At 35.4% G+C, this 26,162-nt stretch overlaps 1 protein-coding gene across 3 annotated transcripts in view; it reads right to left on the bottom strand.

The window, feature by feature from the left end:
- Window positions 1–26,162, bottom strand: part of LOC118189085 (histone-lysine N-methyltransferase SMYD3-like) — an 83,721-nt gene that overhangs the window by 5,046 nt on the left and 52,513 nt on the right. For all 3 annotated transcript variants that reach the window (XM_035359635.2, XM_035359633.2, XM_035359634.2), the window contains exons 6-10: window positions 18,902–18,975; window positions 14,765–14,870; window positions 8,391–8,507; window positions 2,034–2,136; window positions 1,764–1,944 (exon numbers count right to left, since the gene is read on the bottom strand). In XM_035359635.2, coding sequence (XP_035215526.1) covers window positions 1,764–1,944; window positions 2,034–2,136; window positions 8,391–8,507; window positions 14,765–14,870; window positions 18,902–18,975 — 581 coding nt within the window. The remainder of the gene's footprint in view (window positions 1–1,763; window positions 1,945–2,033; window positions 2,137–8,390; window positions 8,508–14,764; window positions 14,871–18,901; window positions 18,976–26,162) is intronic.

The raw sequence follows: 26,162 nt of genomic DNA, 5'->3' as shown, positions 1-26,162 counted from the left end.
AACCCAACATTGAAACCGAAATACATGGCACTTCAATATAATGCTTTATCAATACAGCGTAGGTTCTCCTTCGGAGACTCATACCACACTGATTCTTCTTAGAAATGACCGGCATAAATCTTGTATAATCATTTACCGCATTGGTACTATTCGGTTTTGAGGACAGTAAAAAATCGCCAAACTACTGTTCAGTGCTATCGAAAATAATTGCGGCTACCCAAGAAAGGAAGTATAATAGTAAATAGCTATTTAAGGTTGATGTTTTAATTTAGCTATAAATGCCCTACCATAAATACTAACCCTACGAAGCTCCTCACAAACACATTTCCTACAAACGCATGAATCCAGCCGAGTATTCAGTTCCGAAGCACTCTGAAAATGCGTTGCTGTATGTTTTTTGAACACAATTCTTTCCAAGACTCTAAATTTCAATTTTTCCTAATCTTACTTTATGACGATTTCTACTTTTAGCTATCAATATTTCAACCCCCCCCCCACTAGTAATACTTAAAGAAAATTTTTTATGATATCCAGTCTTATTAACTGAACCCATAGTGCTAAATTCTTTTTAGATAACTTTCTCATACCTCGATAATTATAACTGCATGAAGCTCTACTCTTATTTACTATACAGACATGACCCTGAATAAGATAGACCTCAAAAGATTTACTTTCTTGATTGGAAGGTCGGACGAGCAAAACTAATTAGTTAAAGAACTAATTATTTAAAAAAGTTTAAACTTCCGTATATCTCCCATTCACGCTCCATAATTATAAAAGTTTTAAATTCATGTCCCATAATTATAAATGGGTACTTTTCTGTTTTGCCGGTGAAAGCGATAAAGTCGCCAATAATGGTACAGCCGATGCCAAACAGAATATTCTCGCTGGTAACCTTTTAAGCCTCATTTTCAAAACAAGTCGCAGCTTTTTCTTATCAGATTGATTGTTTCTTTCAATACTGGCATAAAATTACATAGAATTTTTATCAGATAGTTCAGTTTTATGTCTAAGGCCATTTTCGGTAATTAAGTCAATCAGGATGCAATCACAGCGCTTAACCCGAAGCCGAAAATATAGAAAAGGGAAAGTCAAGGGTTAAATTCATCAATTCTAACGAGAATGCATTAGCGAAGTAAAGCACTGCAGTTTTACATAATTTCTGAGTAAGCTATTCGTACGAATTGAAATATTTCTTGCATTTAAACTTGTGTTCCAAATTAAGATTTAACGTGAAATTAATGTAGATAATTATTGAGAACATTAGATTTTTTTAGAGTAGTTTACGTGAGATGAGATCGCTTGGGGTCACGTGATATAAACCGGCGAATCACGATGTTGAATCGTGAAAGCACAGTAAATTCTTAATGTCTTTTTACAAATTTATTGTCTTTATTTATTGGCTTCTTATAAAATTTTAAGCGAGATTAAAATGTTTATGCCTTCAAAAAAAGAATTCTTAGAACTAGCATTTTTTTAATATTTTTTATGTGTATACTGTATGTTGTTGCCAATAAAGTCTGCTTGGCGAGATTTGCGCCGGCGAAACGGAAAAGTACCTATAAATGTTTAAGCATCTCTAATACCACTAACATTTAAACTTACACTGTTAATACTGTGCTCCTGTTAACAAAATTCATTCAAGATCAATGAAAGCATTCAAGATTCTCAACCCAAAGCGCACACATTGTTTGACATGCTGCATTTGCCAAGCGTTTCAGTTTCATAGACCAACAAACCCTGAATAAATCTAAAATTCTTACTTCATAGACTCAAGCAGTTTTTTCAGTTCTTTCACTTGTTTACTTGGATAACCATTCATGAAAAGACATTTCACTGCCAGAAGTCGAAGACGAAGAATATTGGTGTCCCCTAGAACACCTTCCTGTTTCTTCAGGACTTCCTCAATTACTTCAGGTAGCGGAGCACGAGAGAGATCGGATCCTAAGTAGGCAGAAATACAGAAAGATAAAACTGCGTTTCAGTACATATGCAATCAATATTTTAATCGAATAGTTTAAAGTGTGTCTTACCATGAATGTCTGTTAATGAACTTATCACATCTAAAAGTATCTCTGACTCTATAACGACGCCGTAAGCTCTTTTATCATCAATTATTTTCGTAAGAACAGATGTCTGTAAGAACAAATCACAAATTATTTTAAACGGAAGTAATATAATTAGTTAATAAATATCAAGAATACATTTTATTGAAGAATGTATTGCACTAACATTTTTTTCATTGAAGAGAGAGTGAGCTTTAGCATTAATGAGAGAATAAAATAAACCTGTAATCTTTTTACGGACTGGTCGCATACTGTATGCCTTGAAAATTAGGAAAAACTAATTTATGCAACGCTGTGCTCACGATAGCTGCGCAATCGCAGAAAAAACAAACAGGAAACAAACGAGATTTTTATTCATTCCAAATTTTAAAGATTTGAATTCGAGGAGAAAGTCACATTATGGATTTTTGAAGATAATCTTATAAATTTCCATTCTTATGGCAAATATTGAGCGCAGAATGCTTTGACATATAATCTGAATGTTTATAATCGAGGATGAATAACTGGTCGGCTCTATGCAGGTCAAAGTGTAATTTATGTTGCCTCATCAACAGGTGCGTCTAAATTTTATATAGAGATTTAAAATGGCTGCTAACAGTGGAACTGCTCGGGCAAAACAAGTTGACAGCATAGAAGGAGAATTCAACCTCAAAAAACGGCAGATATGTGCCGATAAAGCGGAAAAAACGATAAAGAACGTTTTACTCCGACAGAGAGCCACAAACTTTGCCATATTATATTCCAAAGCTCCTGTATCGGATAAAATCATTTTTGGTGTTTAAATTATGTTGGCTTGTACGCAGAATCATATCATATACATTCCACTAAAAGCATGCCATCGACGGAAAGCATAACGTTCGGCGCAGAAACAATGGTCCAAACTGATATTTTCAGAAGAATCTCGATTCACCAGGAGAAGTGATTCTGGACACCTGCTAGTGGGAAAAAGAATAGAACCTTTTACCATCAATATAATGAAAACAGAAGAGAAACACGCAAAATGAAACATAAAAATTAGTAACGCAACAACCTTGAGTTTGGCGTAGATTTAGTCAAGATCTCTGTCGATTTCGAGGGCCCCCAAAGTCCCTCTTCGTCACTCTTGCAGACTTCTTTGATCCTGACGAAGAGGGATCTGTACCTCTTTGCCCTCGAAATCGATTGAGATCCTGACTAAATCTAAGCAAAACTCAAGTTTGTTGCGTTACTAATTTGATTTATACAACAATATATAATATACACTGAGCAAAAAAAAAGGGGAAGAACAGTTCTATATCTCTCGTTCTATACTGGGCAGATTGACAAAATTCAACGTTTTGATGTCTCGAAAGCACGACTTAGGATATACATTAGATTTATATATAGCTTTGTTCTAATATAGGTATTCTAACACAAAATCGGACTTTTTCTGAAATGACCCATATTTTCCCATATTTCAGTTCTTCAAATTATGCCACGTTTTGTAAAAATCGCATGAGCTTCAAAAATTAGCTCTCAAAATTTTAGCTCCTTATTGTTAATTGAATTTGATATACTTGTATATTTATTAATATCTCTTTTTCTTAAACATACTTGATTCCTTCTTCCAGAATTTGAAATTTAGACTTAATCCAAATATAACTCGCCCATTTTTTATGATTTATTTCTAAAATTTGTATTTTTAAATATTTCGAAAAAAATCTTGAAATATAACATATAAAATTTTTAACATCATCTTAAAAGTAGATGTATTTATAGGCACACCTGCAAAAAAAAATTAAAGATTTTCATTCAAAATTTCCTAAGATACAGATTAATTTACATATTGGAGCATTTTGAAATTTTGCATATTTTTTGGGGGCGATAATAACGCCAAATGTAGTTCAGCACTTTGTTAATATTAATTGAAAGTATGAACGAAGTCTTCCCCCCCCCTCGTCTGCAATGAAAAAAAGGAATAAACAATAGGTTGCTATAAATTAAGAAGTTTGCCAAGTAAATTGTTGCTGGCGCAAACTTTAAAAAAAAAAAAAAAAAAAATCTGCTAAGATAAATTTTCGTCTTTCTCCGTAAATTTCGCATTAAGTTTTACAAAATTTAATATTTAGGCATAATTTGCGTCATAGAATCGAAATATGGAAAACTATTGGCATACCATTTCAGAAAAAGTCCGATTTTGTGTCAAAATAACTATATTAGAACAGTGCTATATATATATATTTAATATACACTCTTTTGAAAAATAAAACCAAGCATCAAGAAGGACTTTTGCGATAGTCACGAAATTTGGTATGCAAAAACATCTTGATCGAACATGCAAATGATCAAAGTTTCAAGGCAAATGAACAGGAATTGCGATCATAGCGCGCATTTCTAGTGCGCAATTCGCAAGGTATAAAACCAGTAACAGAAGCAGAAAATTTATTTCTTTTTTTTTTTCTTTTTTTTTTTTTTTTTGTTGCTGCCATTGTAATTTCGTAAAGAAGCAACTAAAGATGCCATCACGACGATATCAAATACCTTACAGACAACTAAACGACTTCGAACGTGGTTGCGTGAAGCTGGGTGGTCATACCAAGCAATAGGCCGCCACTTGCAGCCTACAGACACTGCTGTGCAAAGATGTTGGCAGCAATGGTTGCTACAAGGTAATTGCCGACGAAATGAAGGCTCTGGAAGGCCAAGGATCACAAATGCGAGGCAATACAGGATGATTGTTCGCCAGGCCCGAAACGCTCCAACGGTATCATTGTGGAGTATTCAACGCACTAGAGCCACGTCTATACCTTCCGTGCACCATCTCACGGCGCTTGGCTGAAGCGAGGTTACGCTCACAAAGGCCTTTAAGACGTTTGCCTTTGATCCCACAACATCAGCGGAGTCGCCTGGAGTGGTGTCGCAGCCGATCATCATGGCTGTCATCAGAGTGGCATCGTATAGTGTTCAGCGATGAATCCCGCTTCACTCTTGAAACACATGACCACCGTGTTCGTGTTTGGAGAGGACGGGGATAGCGGTCCCAATCAGCCTTTGTATTTGTTCGGGGCAGAAACAACAGCCATAACCCTTGGTATGATAGTGTGGGGCATTATTTCTTATGACAGCAGATCATCTTTAGTCATCCAGCGTGCATCTTTAACAGCTCAACGATATGTTGATACCATCCTGCGGCCGGTTGCATTACCCTTCATGGCACGTCATCCTGGGGCCATTTTCCAACAAGATAATGCCAGGCCACATACCGCTCGCATATCTCTGGACATATCTCGGTTGATACTCTTCCTTGGCGAGCAAGGGCATCAGATCTTTCACGAATCGAGCATGTCTAGGACATGGTAGGCCGCCAGATTCGGACACAAAATATCACAGATCTGGAGCGACAACTGATGAATGCCTGGCAGGATGACATTAGGAACCTCTCCACTCCTTGCTTCGACGAATTCAAGCATGCATTGCCGGCAGGAGCGGTTCGACCAACTACTAATTTGATCACTCAATAGGTGATTGTGAGCCGTGAACAGGTACTGCGACCTTGATTTTAATCATTTTATTATCTGTGTATGAGCTGTACACATATTCACTTTCATCAAAAACAACCACTTCCGTCATGGTGCTTCGACTTTTTTTTTTTTTTTTTTTGCAAAAGAATGTATATTCCAAGTCACGCTTTTGAGACATGAAAAACGAAATTTGAATTTCGTCAATCGGCCCAGTAGAACGGAAGATATAGAATTGGCCCCCCTTTTTTTGCGCGCGCACTGTACATGAATTTATATTTATGTTTGAAGCGTCAGTGTGCGTAACCACTTATACCAGGAAAGGACGCGGTGGAGTAAGTGAACATTTTTTATATTCTTCCCAATTGGATGGAGGAGATCCAGTTGCCAAATCTAGGTGGTGACGAATTATCGTTCACTATATTTTAATAGAGCACCATTGTATAACTATTGGATTTTTCGGAGCAGGAAGTAAGAATAATCAACTATATCCTCTTCGAATTCGAACCACGGAATTTCTAATTACTAGCCGGACGAACAACAACTTGCATCACTACGCCACGTAGTGCAAAAGGCGAAAGTTCTTATAAAACTAGAGATTTTCCAAAAAGTTCCAAATAACAACCCGTAATTTCAGTATTACCATAATATTCAAGTAACACCGCAGTTTTCAAAATCTTCGCATACTATAAATACACAAGGAGTGCTCAATATTGAAACACACTCGTAAGCCATCAAAATCACAGCTTGCCTTTTCATGTCTCTGGCCAGTTGTCACCCTTGACAGATACCTTAAGTTAAACACACTCGACGGATCCAAATCTTAGAATTACTTCGTCAAATAACAAATAATACAAATTCACTCTTGTGTTGAAGAATCTTTTATTAACAGACATGTAAAGTGGCTATCTATGACAAACTCTTTCTTTAACTGTAATTACAATGAAAGGAAGTGGGTTCCTATTTCATAAAATTCTATTTCCATTTCATCTCACTTTAAAATGCCCAACTTAAATGAAATTCCTTTTGCAAGAATTGTTTTAATTAACAGGTATTTTCATCTCAAATCTTGCTTGTACTTCTCTTTCTTCCATAACTTTACAGAATGGATATTAGGTAAAATTTAAATACACTACAAGAGAATTGCTAAGGAAAAACTGGAACAGTAAAAGTAAGAGCAGAAGCACTGTAGAGCAAGACCATTTAACTGTGTTAAAGGCAGTGTACTCACGTTTGAAGAACTAAAAGCCGTATGCTCTCTAATTACTATGCAAACGAAGTGGCTTCACGGCTTTCTGCTAAATGCTCACTACTGTTCGCAACACCCCAAAACAGCAAATTCAAAATATTCACAACTCTACTCGGCAAAGCGTTCCAAACTAGTTGCAGTAAAAACTGCAAATAAATTTGCAGCTTTTCCCATCGGCCAAGAAATCGACTGCTCTTATAAAAACACGGAACCTCCCACCAGTAATCTGATGCTAAATGTGTTTCAGTGTCTGGTCATAAGTCATACTGACGAATTCCTACCTGTTCGTTATTTCAAGCAGAACGCGCACACTTTTCGTAATTACTGAAAATATCTACTATGAGCACCTTTTTGATTTGCTCATTTTGATGTTCAGTGTGGTGGTGCTACCATTTTGCATTATAATGAAACTTCTGGGCATCTAATTCAGAAGTCAAACAACAAAAATCAGCGTTATATTTTCAAATTTTCGCAGGACTAGTTTCGATGATTTTACCGAACCACCATCCTCAGCTGCAAAAGCGCAAACGAACGAGATAGGATATAATGATCAGATAAGATAAAAAAGCCTGAACAGAAAATAAGTTAGTGGCGCCATCTGTTGGTGAAACCAGAACTAAAACATAATTTCTTTAAAGGCCCAAGGCAAAGATGGATTGGAATTAGGTTCGTTAACTAGACCAGAAAGATTTTTTGAATGTGAAATGCCTCTAGAAAATCCAGTTCTCCAATGGAAGATGTTTTTTGAATAATTTTGGCAGCAGAAAATTTGAAAGTGTGATTTTTGGACCAACAATGTTGGGCAACAGATCACTTCTGTGTTTCTAGCATCTATTAAATATGTGCCAGATCTCATTTCTTTAAACGATGTCTATCATTCGTTATGGCGAAATATGCCTCTGGTCCTTAGCAAATGTCAAGAACAATAAGCGAAGGTGTAAACTCAGACACTGGCAAGCGTTGTTGTTACTCTCGTAAACTGCTCATCAGTGGTCCAAGCTGGTTTAATGAGTGTTTTCTGGATTTTGCTAGTGTTTGTGATTGGATTATTGTGTCGTATACATTCAAGATTTTACATTCCAAGACTTCGTTAATGAGCGCTGGCTTACGCTTGTTGTATTTTTAATTGTACTTACATGCTACACAGTAAATAAATTTTTTAAAGTTTTAGTTCTGATATTAGTAAAGTGGTAGTTTTCAATATTAAAGTATGTAAAGTGGTAGTTTTCAATATTAAAGTATGTAGACAATGAATCGTTTGTCGTAGAAGGAGGTTAAATTCAGGCTTATTATTTCTTGACAAGGATGTGAGACAATTCTTCTTTTCTATTAGAATTCATATTCAAGACAACTATACAAACTTACAATTTTTTAAAAATTTTATTTTAGCTGAATAATAAAAAGCTAAACATTCAAAATAACTAGATATCTTTAAAATGCCATTTTTTTAAATTTCATCTCAATAACAAAAGTTAAATAGTATACATACACCTATTTTTACTCAAATTTTGGGTTCTTAAGATGGGAAGGGCAACGAAAATATTCTTCAATGTCATGAAAGGAAACTTATTCTCTCAACTGAAATTAATATAAACTTACCCCATATGGCTTAGAGCAGTCGCAACAAGTACATTCCTCTCCTCTCGCACGCCTTGAACTTCTTGAAGTTTTATGAGCAGTTATGGCACACACCATTGTAAAGAGATTATGGGTTACCTAAATAAATACTAGATGTCATAACTGTTTTAGGTATGAAAAAAATATATTCAGTGAGCTGTTCGCAACACGGATGAACGTATGGCGAACACTTACCTTAAATAGTTATGAACACTGCTCTATACACTTCTAATTTCTTTGGTTTCATAATAGAAGAATTGCCCTGGATTTATTATTTAATGCAAGCAAAGGACAAGAGGCTTTCTGCCTATGTTGTGGACATATTTCGAACGAAGCGGAAGTGCCCGTTTTCCCTACTACTCAGCTCTCGTGAGAAAAAGAAGAAAGAAGAGATTTAACTGCGCGGCATACCGTAAAGACACTACAGTCACAAACCTCCATAGCCTGTCCGGAATTCGAACATGGGACCTTTGAACAAAATGTCATGTGTCCATTTTATTATTATTGCTCGATACAAATTTTGGTTTCATAACAGATTTCACTAATAATACAAATTCCATTTATCTAAATCTCATCTAATTTTTTAGCTCTGTGAAAAAATTCACCTTATTTTATTACCTTTTTTTAATATTTCCCGTCGTTTAAATGAATTTTTTACTTAGAATTATTAAATTAATATAAACTATCGATGAAAATATTTAACAAAACGTTACTTTTAAGCAAAAATATTTTTTAGTAATTCGTATCAATAAAATAATTTGAGTTTAAACTTAGTTGAAAAAATAAAAACATTTTATTTAATAATTTTTTTTAAAAATATTTTTTATTTTTTACTTCCTTGTACGAAGTAAAAAGGAAGTATTGTAATCGCGAAAAGTTTCAGGCAGCATATTTCAACGAAAATATCCATTTTGATCGCTATCGAATGCAATTTAAGGATATTTTTGCGTGATATCTGTACGTAAGGACAGAATAAAAGACCCGTTTTCTCCAAAAAATAATAAATGAATTCTGAAGGGAATTTTTCGTGGCGTCTGTACGAACGTATGTGCGTAAGTGCGTTCGTACGTATCTCGCATAACTCAAAAACGAGTAGCCTAACAACGTTCAAATTTTGTATATAGGACTGCTATAACATGTAGATGTGCATCTCGTATTTTGTTTGCAATCGGCGCATCAAACGTATATAAATATATTTATATATATATCCACTCTGTTACCCGGCTCAGTGATCTCAGTTTCTTTACTCTTATATGTTTGTAAATTGTACCTTTTTTGCTTTAAAAATGGTTGAATTATGTTGTTTTTATCTTCCGGTTATGGATTTTATGCCTTTAGTAAATCTGTGTGCAATACGTTTAGAATTATGAGCAATTTTAAAGTTGTTTAATTGCCGCTAAGCCTGTTTTTAATGGCGGCCATTGATGTTTACATTTGAAACAGGAGACTAGTGGATTTGTTGCCAATCTATCGAAACTTAGCTTTGCAACAACAAAGATAACGCATTCATTTATTATTGCCAATTAAATCATGCTTAATTCTTTCTGGAATTTTTTCGAGGAAATAAGTGTTTAAAATTTACTTCGTAATTTTTAATATAGATATTTTGAGTTTTTATGTATTTTTGTCTTCTCGCGAAGTGAGAACTGAATTAATTGAATGAGAAATACTCAATCGTCTGTGAAAAACTGTTTCTTTTTTGTTTTGTTTGCTTAATTTCTTTTATACATCATTCTAGCTTTATTATAGTATTTGAATAGAACATGTGGCAACGATTAGATAATTTTATTCTTTACATGATATAAATGTGCATTATCAGTTATAATATGAACGAAATATAATACTGCTAAGTGAATCTAGCGCCAGAGTGTCGCTATTGTAAACAAATACTAGAGTGAATTAAAGAATGGTGCATTTAATCTATTGTTTATGCGCTGTCGGCGAAGTAGATTTAATTCAATCCAATAAGTTTAAATGAAATGCAAGAAAAAATGCTTATAATTTAATATTCCGTACAAGAAAGTCATGTGGTGTACACATCAGATTTTTTATTTTAGTACTTTAAAATAAAGTAAAAAACAATTATGTTTAGTTTTAGGACATACTTAATCTTTCGTTGTTTGTGTTTGCTTTGACTGAAACAGAAACAAGTAGTTTGTGAGTTAGGCAAATAAAAAATTTCATTCCTTAAATTTTATCTTTTTTTTTTTTTTTTTTTTTTTTTTTTTACTTTGCTAATGTAAATATATTTTTTAACCGTCTAAATCTTAATGACAAACAAAGAAAAGAAAACATTAAAATTTAATCACTTAAATAAACAAAAACTACGTTCTTGGGTCTGCCTCCTGTAAATATCAATTACAAATTACCTGGATAGGCTGCGGTCGCGATTAATGGTTACATGTAGTTCAAATACTTGGGATTTTAATGAATGAATAATGCAAGAAGCAAATTTTAAAATATTGCTTTTAACATCTTGCATTTCAAAAGAGATGTAAACAAAATCAGGAAAAAAAGAAAGAAAAAAAGAACGCACTACTTCAATTTTTATAAATAATGCGCTGAGGCAGTGGCGTAATTCTGCACAGGCGCGTAAAGCATGCGCTTAGGGCCTCTTAAATCCAGAAAGCCCGAATTGCAGGTCCCACAATAAAAAATTGCTTCATGATACATTATCCTTATTATTTTCCTAACAAAAGTAATTTATAATTTAACAGCATTCACTATATCAGGGTTTCTTAAATTTTTTTTCAGTCGCGACTCCTTTTTATCACCGAGATTTTTTCGCGATCCCAGGACCCCATAATATTGATGAAAATTTTGTGGGACCCCATAAGCATTACGCAAATCCGACACGCGCGCGCGTGTGTGTGAAATTCAATTTTTTCACTTGTACTGTAATATACTATTGCAGTTTTAGGTCATTATTTTCTAATTTTAAGACGTAGAGAAATGTAAAATTTTTTAATAAGTAACAGACGAAATGACAGCATCACATGCAAAGCAAGTAAAAATGAACGTTTCTATTACATAAAGAATGCGTCGAAACGTTTTCCTTTTTTTCTTTGTCTGTATTGTCTTATCTTTATCTATTTTCAGGTATATTGCGTAAAAATATTTGGTATTTGTAAAATTATTATAATAAGTTAAAAAAATATCAAAACTGCTCAATTTTTGGCCCCTCCTTCTGCAGGTCCCGCCCCCAGCCCATAGTTTATGAAACGCTGCTCTGTATCAAACTGGCAAACGAAAAACGCCCTCCATGACATATACTTTATGGCAACTCTAGCGACGCAAATTTGATCTACTGATGAGACAAAAATGTCTTTGTTGTTGGCAGCAATATTTTCTTAACTTCATGCATGTGATTCTTTCTAATTTGATTGAAATAACGCATGGTTCATCTCAGTGGTGGTTTCATTTAGTGTAGAAGGCCCACCAGCGGCCAAGGGGTCAAGTCGCTGAACACTGGTAGTTCGGTCCCAGGTTCGAATCCCGCGAACGGGCTGGCTGCAGGGGCGTTTTCGTGGTTTTTTCCCCATGTGTAACGTGTATACGAGCCAGTTTCCCTCAGAAAGTTCTCCACAAAGCTATTCCTCCCCTTAGGCAGATAGCCCTAGTGTGCTTTGCCATAATTAAATAAACCAATCATTTAGTGTAGAAATATATTTGTTTTATTAACAAGTATGTATTGTTACGACATGTCCAGGCGCGGTTAGATAGCTTCTCCCGAAGCAGGTTTAGGGTTGCCATAAAATGCAAAGGAAGGCAGGGTTGCTATATTTGGCGCGAGAAATCACCCATTTGGCGAAATTTGGTGACAAAATTGGCGATATGTCATGGACGGATGGAGAACCTTCTGGAACGAATTCTTACCGGTTTATCCCAGAATGTTCTCGAACACAAGCCAAAACCTATATAAACCCTGCTGGTACGCGGAGAGTCAGTGCGAGTTAAGTGTGTCTCATCTAGTTAGTCCGCGCGGAGACGATCGAGTTGACAGACGACCAGCGAGTGCCGAGTGCATAGAGTCTCTTAGTGTATCGCGGTTACTGCATCGTCGAGAGAGCGTGTTGAGCTCCGGGAACGACTGAATCGAAGAGTCGGGAGCTGTGCTCTGTGTGTCGTCGAGTGCATAGCGAGTTGTAACGTGGAGTCTCAGAGTACGTGGAGTTCCGAAAACGATCGAGCACAGTCGGGAACTGTATTCTAGTGCTTTGCCGTAAAGCTGTCTTCACCGTGATAACCTGAAGGCTGTGTCGCTGATTGTTTCAACGTGTTTATAGTATAGTAGATCTTCGGCGACTGTAAAAGGTGATTTTAGAGCTGTCCTGATTAAATATTGGCTACATAAAGTATGTTTCAATACTTCATCAAGTGTCGTCGTTATTCACTCCAAATCTGCACGAACCAGTGAAGAAAAGTCAACGTAACAGTATGTTTATTATCAAGTACGTATGTCAGTTATTACAAATACATATTTACTTGAGAATAAAAAATATTTCTAATAACTACACTTATTCACAAAATCATTAAAAAGATATAAAATGTGTCAATTCATAACTTCTTTTAGATTAATAAAGTCTTTATTCCTAACTGTCTGCAATGACATTCACATCTCATGGGTAGCAATGAGCATTTTCTTCTCATAATATAATTATGCCTGCCAACAACGTCGTACCTTTCGCTGAAGTAGCTTAGCGAAAATAATGATAAAATTGTCATAATTAATTTAATGTTTAAAACTGAGTGGTAATTATGGATAAAATAGTATATATACCTTGATGAAAGTTTTGTTACAGATTTATAGCCTCGATAGCTGTATCTGCAAAACGCTACGCTGTAATGGAAACCATGAAACATATTCTCACTTTAGATGTAATATACTATTATGCAGTCGATCTACCAAAAGTAATAATTGTAAAATCAACGAATTCCATTAATTATGCATATTCTTTAGAATTTCTATCATTGTTTTCTATTTCAAACTATAACACTGTAATAAATTTTTTCAGAAAAAAAAAATATTTTCTATATTAGATGCAACAACGTGTTTTAACAAAAACAGTGTGTAATGTATCTTATGTTAATTTATCAGTTATTAGATGTACGTCACTAATGTTTAACAAAACAGTGTGTAATGTATCTTATGTTAATTTAACAGTTATTATGATTTCGATCTTTACTGTAACTTCTTCCTTCCGTTATTCCTCACCAGAATGCACATTAGCTTTGACAGTATTGAAGCTGAAGGTTTCGGGCAATCGCATCGCGCTTCACAGCCAGCTCTAGTTTAAAGCGATATTCTAGCTTTGGTATTTCTCACTAGCAGATTGCTTTAAACTTTTTCTTCCCCCCTTTTTTCCGCCGGTAAAATACTGAGCCAACGTATAGCTTATTTTACTGACGTATAGCTTATTTTACTGATTGTGCAGTCTCAGACTACGTTACCGCATTTGAATTTTTATTGACTGTTACTGCTTCATTTAATCGCTATTAGTAGTACTTTGTCGTTGCTCAAGTCGTGCCTTTTATGTTCATTGTTCAGACTTAATAAATAAGTTATTTTAAGCCTTCTTCTGTACTTGCAACTATTTAAGAAGCAGAGTTAACTCGCCATCTCATCTAGTAACGGTCTGCAGGACAAAATCAATAACAACACTACAAGAGCCTCACTTGGCAGTTTAAAGGCCGATGCCATTATGACATAATTTTAACATATATTTCACAGTCATGTGACCTTCTATCGGGCTATCGGTTTTTGCCTTGACCCTGAATGAAAAAAAAAAAGGTGAAGTGGGAATCGTTCTTATCCAACTCTTCAACAGGCACTGAAATGGCACAGCCTGAAATGGGACATAACCAAGTGCAGATAATGCCGTCGTGGTAACTGGAAAGCACGTCTGGTTAGTATCAGAGGGTTCGGAGACACGGATTAGGCGTTGGACTTTGAACCAGAATTTCGATTTGAAAATATTTGAAATTTAACTGCAGACACGGCAACAGCATTTTTATAACAGTTTTATTATAACAAATAATCGTTTTAATTTGTAAACCATCATGGAATGGCAAAATAATATTTTACTTGGATTTATTTTTTTTATTTATCTTATTTTTATTTAATTTTTTTTATATTTTAAATATAAAATTTTTCATTTAAATTTATTTATTTATTTAACTATGTGTGTGTTTAGAATTCAACAACTGATACGGGTGAAAAATCGCCAGCAGATTAAAATAATCAGCCATTGGTTGAATATTATGGGTGAAAAATCGCCAACAGATTAAAATAACCATCCATTGGTTGAATAATCACTTTGAATTAATTTCAAACCCCACAGTTATATTATGCTTACCTCTTTAATATCTTTCTTTATTTTCCTAGTAATGCGTATCTCCACAATATGGCGATCGAACATAAAAGTAGAATTCGAAATACAAGAATGCTTGATTAATGAAGGGCTTAAAATAAATAAAAATTAATTAATTAAAAACGAGAAATTTTTGAAATAACCGGAAGAAAAAAAATAATAAATAAAAAAATAAAATAATGAGTAAATAAAATTTTAAAAAATAAAGTACATTATTTTTGTACTCAGATTAAAAAACAAGTATTTTATGAAAACTGATTTCTGTATAATTAAGAAAAAACAAACTATTGATTAACAATATTAAAAATGCGATGTTCGTTATTACTTAAATAATAATGAATGATATTGCATGCATCCCAATTTTCGTAAAGAGGCTTGTGTACTGTTTCCAAGCACTGAATGTTACCCATAATGAAAACCCAAAATATTACTTCCATCGCGGAACTTTTTGGAACTCAATTAACTAAACAGAAAGTAAATCAAAGGAATAATTTGGATTTCAGTTTGGCATACAGTTCATCATACCGACTGAGGATGGAAATTTTACAGACTAGTAAAAGAGCTTGTAAAAGTTACGTTACTCTGATTAATATCGTTACAAGCTACGGATTCATGGCGATCTTTCCAATAACTACACCAGAAGCAAGACAAAATTAACAATTTATTGCAATGAATAACAACATACAGCAAAATAAAGTTCTAAATAACTCAAAAAGAACAAAGGGATAAGAAGACAGCTAGAAATATCGCAGATGTCCATATAACTGATATAGTATATTCTAAAACATACTTCACGATTCACTCAGCCAACTCTTTGAAGTCTCTGAAGTAACTGACAGACCGTCTCTAAAAGCCATAATTATATAGAACTGCCAGCCTTATGGAAGCTTCTGTAAGAAAAATCGCTCCTAATGCTTCAAAAATAACGTTTTATGGAGACTTCCAGAAGGTCACCAAATCGGCAATAAATCTCCAAACGACGCAGAGTCCTGACAGAAGAGTTTCTTCCTTTATTCCATATTCTAGATGAGCTATTTTTACAATTTAAACACTGTTCGATTTAGAATTATAAGCTCTAAATCTTTAATGAAGAAATAAAAAATTATAAACAAAATACGCAGCTACAAATTTGACTGCACAAATAAACTAAGAATACTAGAAAGTCAAACATAATCAAATTCACTAAAAAGCTTACCAGTAGTATTTTCATCGCTGCGCATTTCAATCATCCACTTCGCAGAAAAATTCCACATTATGAAGTTAACTCCAATTTTTTTTAATTCCTCAGACTTTTCATCATTAATTTGACGATTTTATCACCTAACTACGAATAGATTCTTATTTATGCTGCCTTTATTCATGCAACAACTAAAATAAATATACAGTTGCCTAGAAAAATAAATTTAATTTTCATTAGTAAGATTATTCTAATGTTGAATCTTTTCTATATTTCATCTCAACAAGAACCTACGTTTTAAGAAATATGAGCTGGAAACATCAGCCCGTGGTGATTACATTCCTTTGCACTACCTGCTTTTAGCTTTTATGCTACCAGCTAGCAAGTATCTTTGATTGAATTTAAGTTAGTAATCGCGGAGAAGCAGGTTGGTAGGCTTTAAACGTGCAAACACTAATTGAATCATTACTATCTGTCTAGCCTGAAAGGAGCACAAATTTTACTGTTTCAGTTTTTGCAACTTCAAAACTGAAGTGCAAATAAATTCTTTGTTTTACAATATTGAAAGTATTTGGCGCTTAGTTTCGAAAGGTAAAAACGGAAACATAATTCATTTGCTAATTTGAGAACAACATATCAGTGTTTAGTATAAGTCAAACTGAGCTTGTTTTTGTAATTCCAATTATTTTTCCAACAGCGAAGGAAGAAAAAATGTGCAGTTGTCTAAAAAACTGTAACTGTAATTGCCAAATTAAAGTCTAAGAGACGTGACGATCTTATCCTCTAACTAAGAATTTTTTTAAAAAATTAGATGGAAGTTTTAATTATTTATCATGTGATACTTTTTAATACAAAGTTCCCGGTTTACGTTGTTTTACTTTAAAATTTTCTGTCTAAAAACTGAGTACGTCTTATACAACGATGGCACTGGCACCAACGGGAACACCAACAATAATGTTGCAGCGAATGAAACCTATAAGACTGTCGACGACCCGTGTTAACTCTTAGATTGCTCACGTGTTGTTTTTTTTTTAAAACCACAACGCCTCAAATTCTGTTAGGAGACTCACAACAATTTCTCTCCTCTTCCGCTCATTACAAAGAGGTGCGAATATTTCAAATGATATCGTTCTCTAGATCCTAACAAAAAGCTTTCCCCAGAGTGCATACTATGTAAGCTTTAGAAAGGAAATACAAAGGAATCCTTTTTAGGAGAAAACTGCCTACAGTAAAGATGAACTAACAAACCGGATGTTTTTACTTCCTTGTACGACGTAAAAAGGAAGTATTGTAATCGCGAAAAGTTTCAGGCAGCATATTTCAACGAAAATATCCATTTGGACCGCTATCGAATGCAATTTAACGATGTTTTTGCGCGATATCTGTACGTAAGGACAGAATAAAATGCTCTTTTCCTTTAAAAAAATTATAAAACTGCTTTAAAATTAATTCTGAAGAGAATTTTTCGTGGCGTCTGTACGAACGTATGTACGTACGTATCTCGCATAACTCAAAAACGAGTAGCCTCAGAACGTTGAAATTTTGTATATAGGACTGCTATAACATGTAGATGTGCACCTCGTATTTTGGTTGCAATCGGCAGCGCCAAACGTATATAAATATACTTATATATATTTCCACTCTATTACCCGACTCAGCGATCTCAGTTTCTTTACTCTTATATGTTTGTAAATTGTACATTTTTTGCTTTAAAAATGATTGAATTATGTTGTTTTTATCTTCCGGTTAAGGATTTTATGCCTTTAGTAAATCTGTGTGCAATATTTTTAGAATTATCAGCTATTTTAAAGTTGTTTAATTGCCGCTAAGCCTGTTTTTAATGGCGGCCATTGATGTTTACATTTGAAACAGGAGACTGGTGGATTTGTTGCCAATCTAGAGAAACTTAAGCTTCGCAACAACAAAGATAACGCATTCATTTATTATTGCCAATTAAATCATGCTTAATTCTTTCTGGAATTTTTTCGAGGAAATAATCGTTTGAAATTTACTTCGTAATTTTTAATATAGATATTTTGAGTTTTTGTGTATTTTTGCCTTCTCGCGAAGTGAGAACTGAATTAATTGAATGAAAAATACTCAATCGTCTGTGAAAACTGTTTCTGTTGTGTTTTGTTTGCTTAATTTCTTTTATACATAGTTTTAGCTTTATTATAGTATTTCAATAGAACATATGGCAACGATTAGATAATTCTTTAAATGATATACATTTTGTGCATTCTGAGTTATGATATGAATGAAATATAATACTGTTAAGTAAACCTAGCGCCAGAGTGTCGCTATGATAAACAAAGTGAATTTTAAAGAATGCATTTATTCAATTGTGGTTTATGCGCTGTCGGCGAAGTAGGTTTAATTCAATCTAATAAGTTTAAATAAAATGCAAGAAAAAATGCGTATAATTTAATATTCCGTACAAGGAAGTCATGTGGTGTATTCATCAGATTTTTTAAATTGATCTCTAGATTCAGGAAAACAAAATTTGTGCTGTTAGTAATACATCGTCACTGACTGTATGCGTTAAGACTGTTACATAGTCATCATAACATGATTATATATTAATATTCATCTTTCATCCAGCATTCTTGCAAACCTTATTTCATTTTCCCGTTGTTCCGATTTTTTCGATAGATACAGGACATGTTTGTTTACTCATTGTTTGTTTAATTTACGGTACATTAATCAATATTCCACACAATTTATTTTTACTTTTGACAATGAAAAAACAATACACTACTAAGTTTGCAATTTGGTGAAGTGTGACAATGAAAAAACAATACACTACTGAAGTTTGCAATTTGGTGAAGTGTATCTTTTACATTCTAATTTATTCATTCTATTTTCTACCGTACATAATCTTTTGAGTTAAAACCTAATTGGAAAAGACATTAGAACAAATATTTAGAGCTGAAAATACCACTCACCCAATGAATAAACTGTGTACTTCAATCTTTGGTGCATCGGGACTTAGGCTGTAACTATTCATATTGTTTTTCACCTGGAATTCAAATGTAACAATAAATAAATACTACTGCATTATGGTTTATACTGAATACAACATTCAATAGTTTCTTCTGAATAAAACAATGAAACTCATTTTTCATTATAACTGCAGATTAACAATGTAACTTAAGTATAAAAAGCATTTAAATATTTATTCAAAATCTGCATCCTCTGCTAATGTGAATTTTCTATTTTAGTATAAGACTTGTTCAGAAATATTTTACTGTTTCACAGTGGCGTAGCGTGCATAACTGGCGCATCTCCCCCCCCAAAAAAAACACTTATAGTAATATTATGTATAGAATATATTCGTAATAAGAAAACAATGAAAAAAATAATCAAATGCTGAATCTGACATAAAATACTCTAAAATATATTAAGCATAGTCACTACCGAACTACACTAGCATTATTTCGGAAATGTATCTGTGTCGGTGGAAAAATCACGATAATCTAGAATTAGTTTAAAAGGTACTTATTTTAAGTAGATATATTTATTAATAATAATATAATAATACATTAATTACTATGTTTACATTTTTACTCTTGCCTTGAATGACGCAAATTTATCAATTACTTCATCAAAGTCGATCATTTCGAATTTTTCTCATTCCTCATTTAAAAATGCTAAATGACTTAAGGGATCTTGGTCCCATCGTTGATTGTAATGTCAAAATTTATTTTAATTTGCTGAACGAACGTTCATAGCTACAATTTGATAATGAAATAGTAAGGAGTTTTTGAACTGCGACTCTTACGTTTGGAAAAACTTTTTTTCCTTAGATCTGTAATAGAGTTTTAGGTTCAGTGTTATCTTGCAGTCACATTCACTGCTCAAAATAATTAGGGGATATTGTGAGTTCGGTAAATAACCATATAATCTACAACCTTTTTAACAAAAGGAAATATAAGAGATTGAATATATGGAAATATAAGAGAAAATTATAACGTTTATCAAATTGAGAATATGGTAATTTAGTCTGTGACGATGAAAACTATGCGTTTTAGATAAGGAGTGACATGCAGCATTCCCATTCCTTTTGTAGAAGGAGATTAAAAACAATTGACACACGTTGAATGCTTTGTAGCAGTGAATATACGATGTCTCAGAAGATTACTTAGTTGAATCGGTAGTCAGGAAGGCCATCAGTCGTTTGCAGAAGAGTCAAACGCAGTCCGTTCTAGAGGAAGCGTTAGGAGTTTCCCAAAATGTCATTTCCAGGCTGTTGATTCGGTTTTGGGAAACTGGATATGTTTGAGAAATTCTGGACAAGGTCGTGTTATCGTTTTAAAATAAAAAGCGAGAACTATACGTGCATTTTGTTTAAAAAAAGTAAAAAAATATCTCTATTTTAGAGAATTAAAGTGGTGAGAAAGAACGTCTTGTATGCGGAGATATTTGGTTGATATACTTACTGCAAACATTTTATTACACATTTCATCAGACAAAGCAAGAAAATAAATAATTAATTACATTACAATAATTATTAATTTTACATATACTTTTAAGAAACTGATCAAAATAAAAACTAAAATTTTCCGGAAAATATTGTTTGGAGACCATCAAATTTTCCGGAAAATATTGTTTGGAGACCATCTTTCGCCCCTCTGAGAGCGGCGCCCGAGGCATCTTACATCACCTTGCCCCCCCCTCGCCGGGCCACTGCTGCTTCAATATAACATAAACAATACAACTTCTAAGCCAAAGCTATAGTTATTGGATTCAAAAGAGCCAAATATTACAAGAGGAAGAAACACAGAAAAATAAAAATGAGTACTTCTTTGTTATAACGGCCTCCAAGATTGAATCACAAATCAACCGAGATATCTCACCAAAATCTGACTGCGTATTCTTATACCTCGCCGCCTGATTGTTCACTCTTTCGCAAAAGTTTATAGACTCAACTACATCACATGTTTTAGAAAAATGAAAAAGAACACAAACACCAAATAAAAATCTGTTTATTTACATCACATGCGACTTGCATTCCAGTAAATATTCAACTAAAATAGCAATTTGTATTTTATGAAAAATAAAAAAACAGAAGAATGTGAGTCCCAAAAGTTTATACAATATTACCAGTTGAACAACTTGTAATCAATTTCAAATTACTTAATACTTCGTTCTATTATTATGACGTCGAATACATATTTCTCCACCGAGAGAACCAAGTTTCGTAATAACTCTGGTTCTACACTGTACCCATGCACTCTCCGTGGCTGCTTTTAAGACATTCAAAAAAAGAACTGCATTCCATTCTCTTTAAATCTCCGAGACATAATACCCCACACCTTCTTGACAGGGTTAATATCTGGGCTCCTTGGTTGTCCATTAAAAAACAGTGCTATTTTCCTTGTCTAATTAATTTTTTGTTGTATTAGAGGTATGAATGGAAGCACTGTCATGCTGGTACACCAAATTCTGTCCTCCAATGTTATCTGAAAATGGCATAAGATGGTCTCTTAGTGCTTCCATGTATTTAAAAGAATCTTGCCGACCATTTAGAAAGGTGGAAAATGGAAACCTATTTGCCAGTTGAAACTGAAAGCTGCCCACATCATAACAGATCTACCTCCACTGCTTCTACTGAAATAGCTCCGAGGTTGTTTTCTAAAGTCATGCTAGTAATATTAATACCCGACAGGACTATCTAGATTCCAATCTTTTTTCATCTCTGAAAATTACAGAGATCCATTTGTCACCATATGCCATGAGGTTACGGGACCACCGCAATCAATTTTGCTTGTGAAGTTTTGAAAGCGGTAATGATCGAGTTATTTTTACGTGAATCATACTAAGAGCTTAGGAGTCCTTAGTGGTGCGTGTTTGCCGTCAGGATCCTTCGTTATTAAGCCAACTACGTACGGCCGTATTGTACGTGCTTGTTGATAATCACCGGCTAATTTAATTAAGGGCCAACCTCGTTAGGTTTTTGTGTCTAGCATCGGCGAAGTCAGTTTAGTTTAGTATTAGACTAGTGTCTTATTTACTTATCTTGATTTAAACCCCAAATGGTAGCTTTCCTGTAAGCCCGAGAAAGGGCCATCTGTTATTATTTCTTTGAATAAAACGGTATTTTAACCCTACTCTGGACTTTATCGTTATATAATCGAATTAAGGGATAAGTCGCTACACAGTTCAATAGGTTCCTCTACGTTCAGCATAGACGAAGTAGTTAGGAATATTATAACAATAAGTAGAATAAGGATACTTAATAGCATTCTTAAGAAACAATATGTCAGTATTATTGTTATATAGTGTGTTGTTTGTTTTTACATTCGCCCTTCACGAGCTCGATGAAATTACACTGGTGTGCAAAAATTAAGGACGAGACGGTTTTTTCAATATAACTTTGTACAAAAGCTTTCCAAATCAACACATTTAATACCGTAAGATCCCCAATACGTAAGGACATGAGTAATGTAAGCAACACTTACTAAAAGAGAAATCAGAGGGATAAAAAGAAGCTTTATTGAAAAAGTAGCATGGAGCGCAATGCGACTGAAGGCCGAAACATCCCTGTGATGGGTGTCCAGCAAGAAACATCCGGTCTTTAATAGGGAATATGATCTCCCCTGACTGCTAGGCAGGTTTCACAGCGTCTGCCCATGCTGAGAATGAGGGTGTAAATGAGTTGTTGAGGCATTGCTGCCCATTCGTCTTGCAGCGCCAATCGAAGCTCCGGAATCGTTACTGGTGGTAAGGTACGAGCTGCCAAGCGTCTGCCTAGAAAATCCCATACATACTCGATGGGATTGAGATCCGGAGATCGTGCCGGCCAATCCATACGTTCAATATCCTCACTCTCTAAGAGCTGTTCGGCAGCTACTGTGCGATGACATGGTGCATTGTCGTCCATGAAAAGGAACTGCGGACCCATAGCGCCTCTGAAAAGACGCACATGTGGAAGAAGAATCTCGTTACAATAACGGGTCCCGTTGACTGAACCTGCGTCGAAGATGTGAAGATCTGTACGACTACCAAGCATGATGCCTCCCCAAACGAGAACACCGCCATCTCCATACCTGTCCCTTTCAATGATGTTCGAGGGATGATTGCGGCTTCCCCGCTCTCTCCAGATGAGTATGGGATGAGAATCGCTACTCAGACTGAATCTGCTCTCATCTGTAAAGAGTACTCGTCCCCATTCATTGTCTCTTCAATTCCGGTGTTCCCGGCACCACAGAGAACGCCCTTCTCCGATGGGCAGGCATTAGAGGTACACACCGTACAGGGCGTCGTGCAAACAGACCACCACCGTGCAGTCTTCTGGCTACGGTAAAACGCGATATCGGTCGTCCAGTCGCCTGTGTCGTGTGTCTAGCGTTCTCCCGCTGTCTGTCGCCTGTTTCTTCTGGCCTGTAAGGCATATACTGGTCATCTGCGGGTGTGGTTCCTCGTGGACAACCACTACTAAACCCCCGGATAGCTGTTCCTGTAGTTTGAAATTGTCTCCAAAGTCGTGAAACGATGCTGTGAGCAATTCCGAACTCTGCAGCCACACTTGTCACACTGCGGCCTTCCTCCAACTTCCCAATGATTCGACCTCGGGTAAAAGCATCCAGATGTCTTGTAACAGATTGTTTATTCGCCATTTCTCCCTGAGGCAGCAACTCGGTGTGATTTTAACTGCTATACGGCGTGCAATCTCTTTGCCAGAAATACTGATCTTACACCGACAACATGAATTATACTACTCAGACACTCCCCCCATTACGTCTACCTGCATATCTGCGCATGTGCTACCCGTACATCACCTTACTTAATCTCCTGATTGGTCTTTCTGTCCGCTCTGCCTCTTCGTTCAGCTGATATGCTAATATTTCGACTTCGTCCTTAATTTTTGCACACCAGTGTATAGCTGAGATCTTGGCACAAATCTAAAATCAGCAAATATGGTTGGGGGATGCTATAGCAAAGAAGTACCACAAAATGTTTTGCGCATAAGTCTGTGAAGACATGTCTCGTGTTTCTTCGATTCTATGACGCACTCCTATTATTTCATTAGTATCGTACAAAAAAATATCCAAAAATGTTTTAAGTTCAAAGAAACGTCCAGATGCATTTCACAAATAACATTTATTTGATAATAATTTTCGATTTATTAATAACAATAGCGTTTCTGTTTAGTATTTTGAGAAAATTAGTTACTTTAGAATAATAAAAAAAAAATTACGTTCCACTGATTGTAAGTCGCCCCTTTAAATTTCAGTATCGTCAACAAGGGGGGGGGAATAAAATTTAAGTAAATAAAAAAAAATTTGGAACACGTTTTGCAAATATTTATTCAATAGCGTTGCGTTTTTTTTCCTTCCTTCACGTTCGTACGGGGTTCGTATGGATTTGGAGTGAATAATGACAACACTTTTTGATGCAGTATCGAAACACACTTTATTAGCCAGTATTGTCAGGACAGCTCCAAAACACGTTTTACAGTCGTCGATGAACTACTATAAACACGCTGACTCGATCAGCGACACAGCTTTCAGGCTATCACGGTGGAGACAGCTTCACTGAAAACCACCAGAGTACAGCTCCCGACTCTGCTTGGTCGTTCTCGGAACTCCACGTACTCTCGAGACTCTCCACTGGCAATGCATAACTCGCAATGCACTCGACGACACGCAGAGCACGGCTCCCGACTTCGGTTCAGTCGCTCCCGGAGCTCAACACGCTCTCTCGACGATGCACTAATCGCGATACACTAAGTGGTGAACGCGACGATCCACTCGGCACTCGCTGCCCGGCTGTCAACTCGATCGACTCTGCAGGGATTGACTCCCTAGACGAGACACCAACTCGATATTAACTATCTCGCACTCAGACGAGGCACTCTGACTCGCCCTCTCGACGATGCACACTCACTTGATGAGAGACGCACACTTCCTTACTCAGGTCAGGTCAGGTTAGGTCATAGCTTTTTACTTCAAGTTCCGTACTATTGAAAGTGCATTATTTGATCTGTATTTAAATATCCATTTAAGGCTTTAGTAATTGGGGAAGGTTTTGTCCTTAGCAAGGGCGTATATAAGTAAAAAAGTGGAATTTTGAAATGGGTACTAAGCAGGAAAGTAGGCGGAGGGGGCACCATCTAGGTGCAGGAGAGTCAACAACAGACAGATGTTGTTCTTCTAGTCGTAGTATAGGTCACGTGCAGACCAGTACGGTTTATATAGCTTTCGGCTTGTGTTCGGGAGCATTCTGGGGTAAACCGGTAAGAATTCGTTCCAGAAGGTTCTCCAACCGTCCATGGTATATCGTCAATTTTGTCTCCAAATGGGCGATTTCTAACCAAATGTTGCAACCCTGCCTTCCCTTGCCATTTTATGGCAACCCTAAAACTGCGCGGGGAAGCCCACCGCGCCTGTACATTTCGTAACAATAGCTTATTTCGATTTTTTAAAAAAGTTGATTATATTAGCATTTTGGAAAAGTTAATTATTTGAGAATAATTAAAAATTCGATACTTAAAATTTACTACTGAGAACCACCATCAGTGTTATTCTTTAGATGGGTCAAGGAAAAGATTTAAGAACGCTTTATAAAGATGAAATCATAAGTTTAAATCCGACTAAATTACATCACTTCCAAAAAGACGAGACTATGGGATTTTCATATGCAACCGCGGCAAGAACTCCTCACAGAACCTACTCCGACCACAGCTCACTGGGCCACATGCACGATGCAAGACTTTATCTTAAACGTTACTTCCTTGTTAATGTGGTCACAGCAAATGATTTGTGAAAATGTGGCGACTTTTAAAATTAATTTAGAGAAAATCAGATAAATACTATAGCAACTTAAAAAAAAAAACTTTTTTATCATTGTGGAGTCCATAATTCGACGCTCGTTGCTGTTACAGAATCAAATATTGGCACTTTTTGATTTTCATTCACATCTGCCTGTCTGCCGCCCCGACAATATAGCGGTTAGAGTAGCCTACTGCGGTACCGAAGGGCCCGTGTTCGAATCCCGGAGAAGGCATGAGTTTAACTATCCGTCCCTAGGCGCCTCCAGAATAAAATGGCCGCCATTTTTGGCCTAGGAGTGATCAATGCTGAATCGGCAAGTGCCCAGCATTGGATTTTTAAAAAAAATTAACCGTCTGTTCATTTGATAAAAAGCTTAACAGTATATAAAGCGGTAAGCAGTAAAAAATTAATCCGGAAACTACGAAACAAA

The sequence above is a fragment of the Stegodyphus dumicola genome, chromosome 5, assembly GCF_044657685.1.
Source record: "Stegodyphus dumicola isolate Sdum_Otavi_A_Nest chromosome 5, ASM4465768v1".
Taxonomy (NCBI): domain Eukaryota; kingdom Metazoa; phylum Arthropoda; class Arachnida; order Araneae; family Eresidae; genus Stegodyphus; species Stegodyphus dumicola.
The sequence above is the reverse complement of the archived record's forward strand: the minus strand, read 5'-3'. Positions and strand labels throughout refer to the sequence as shown.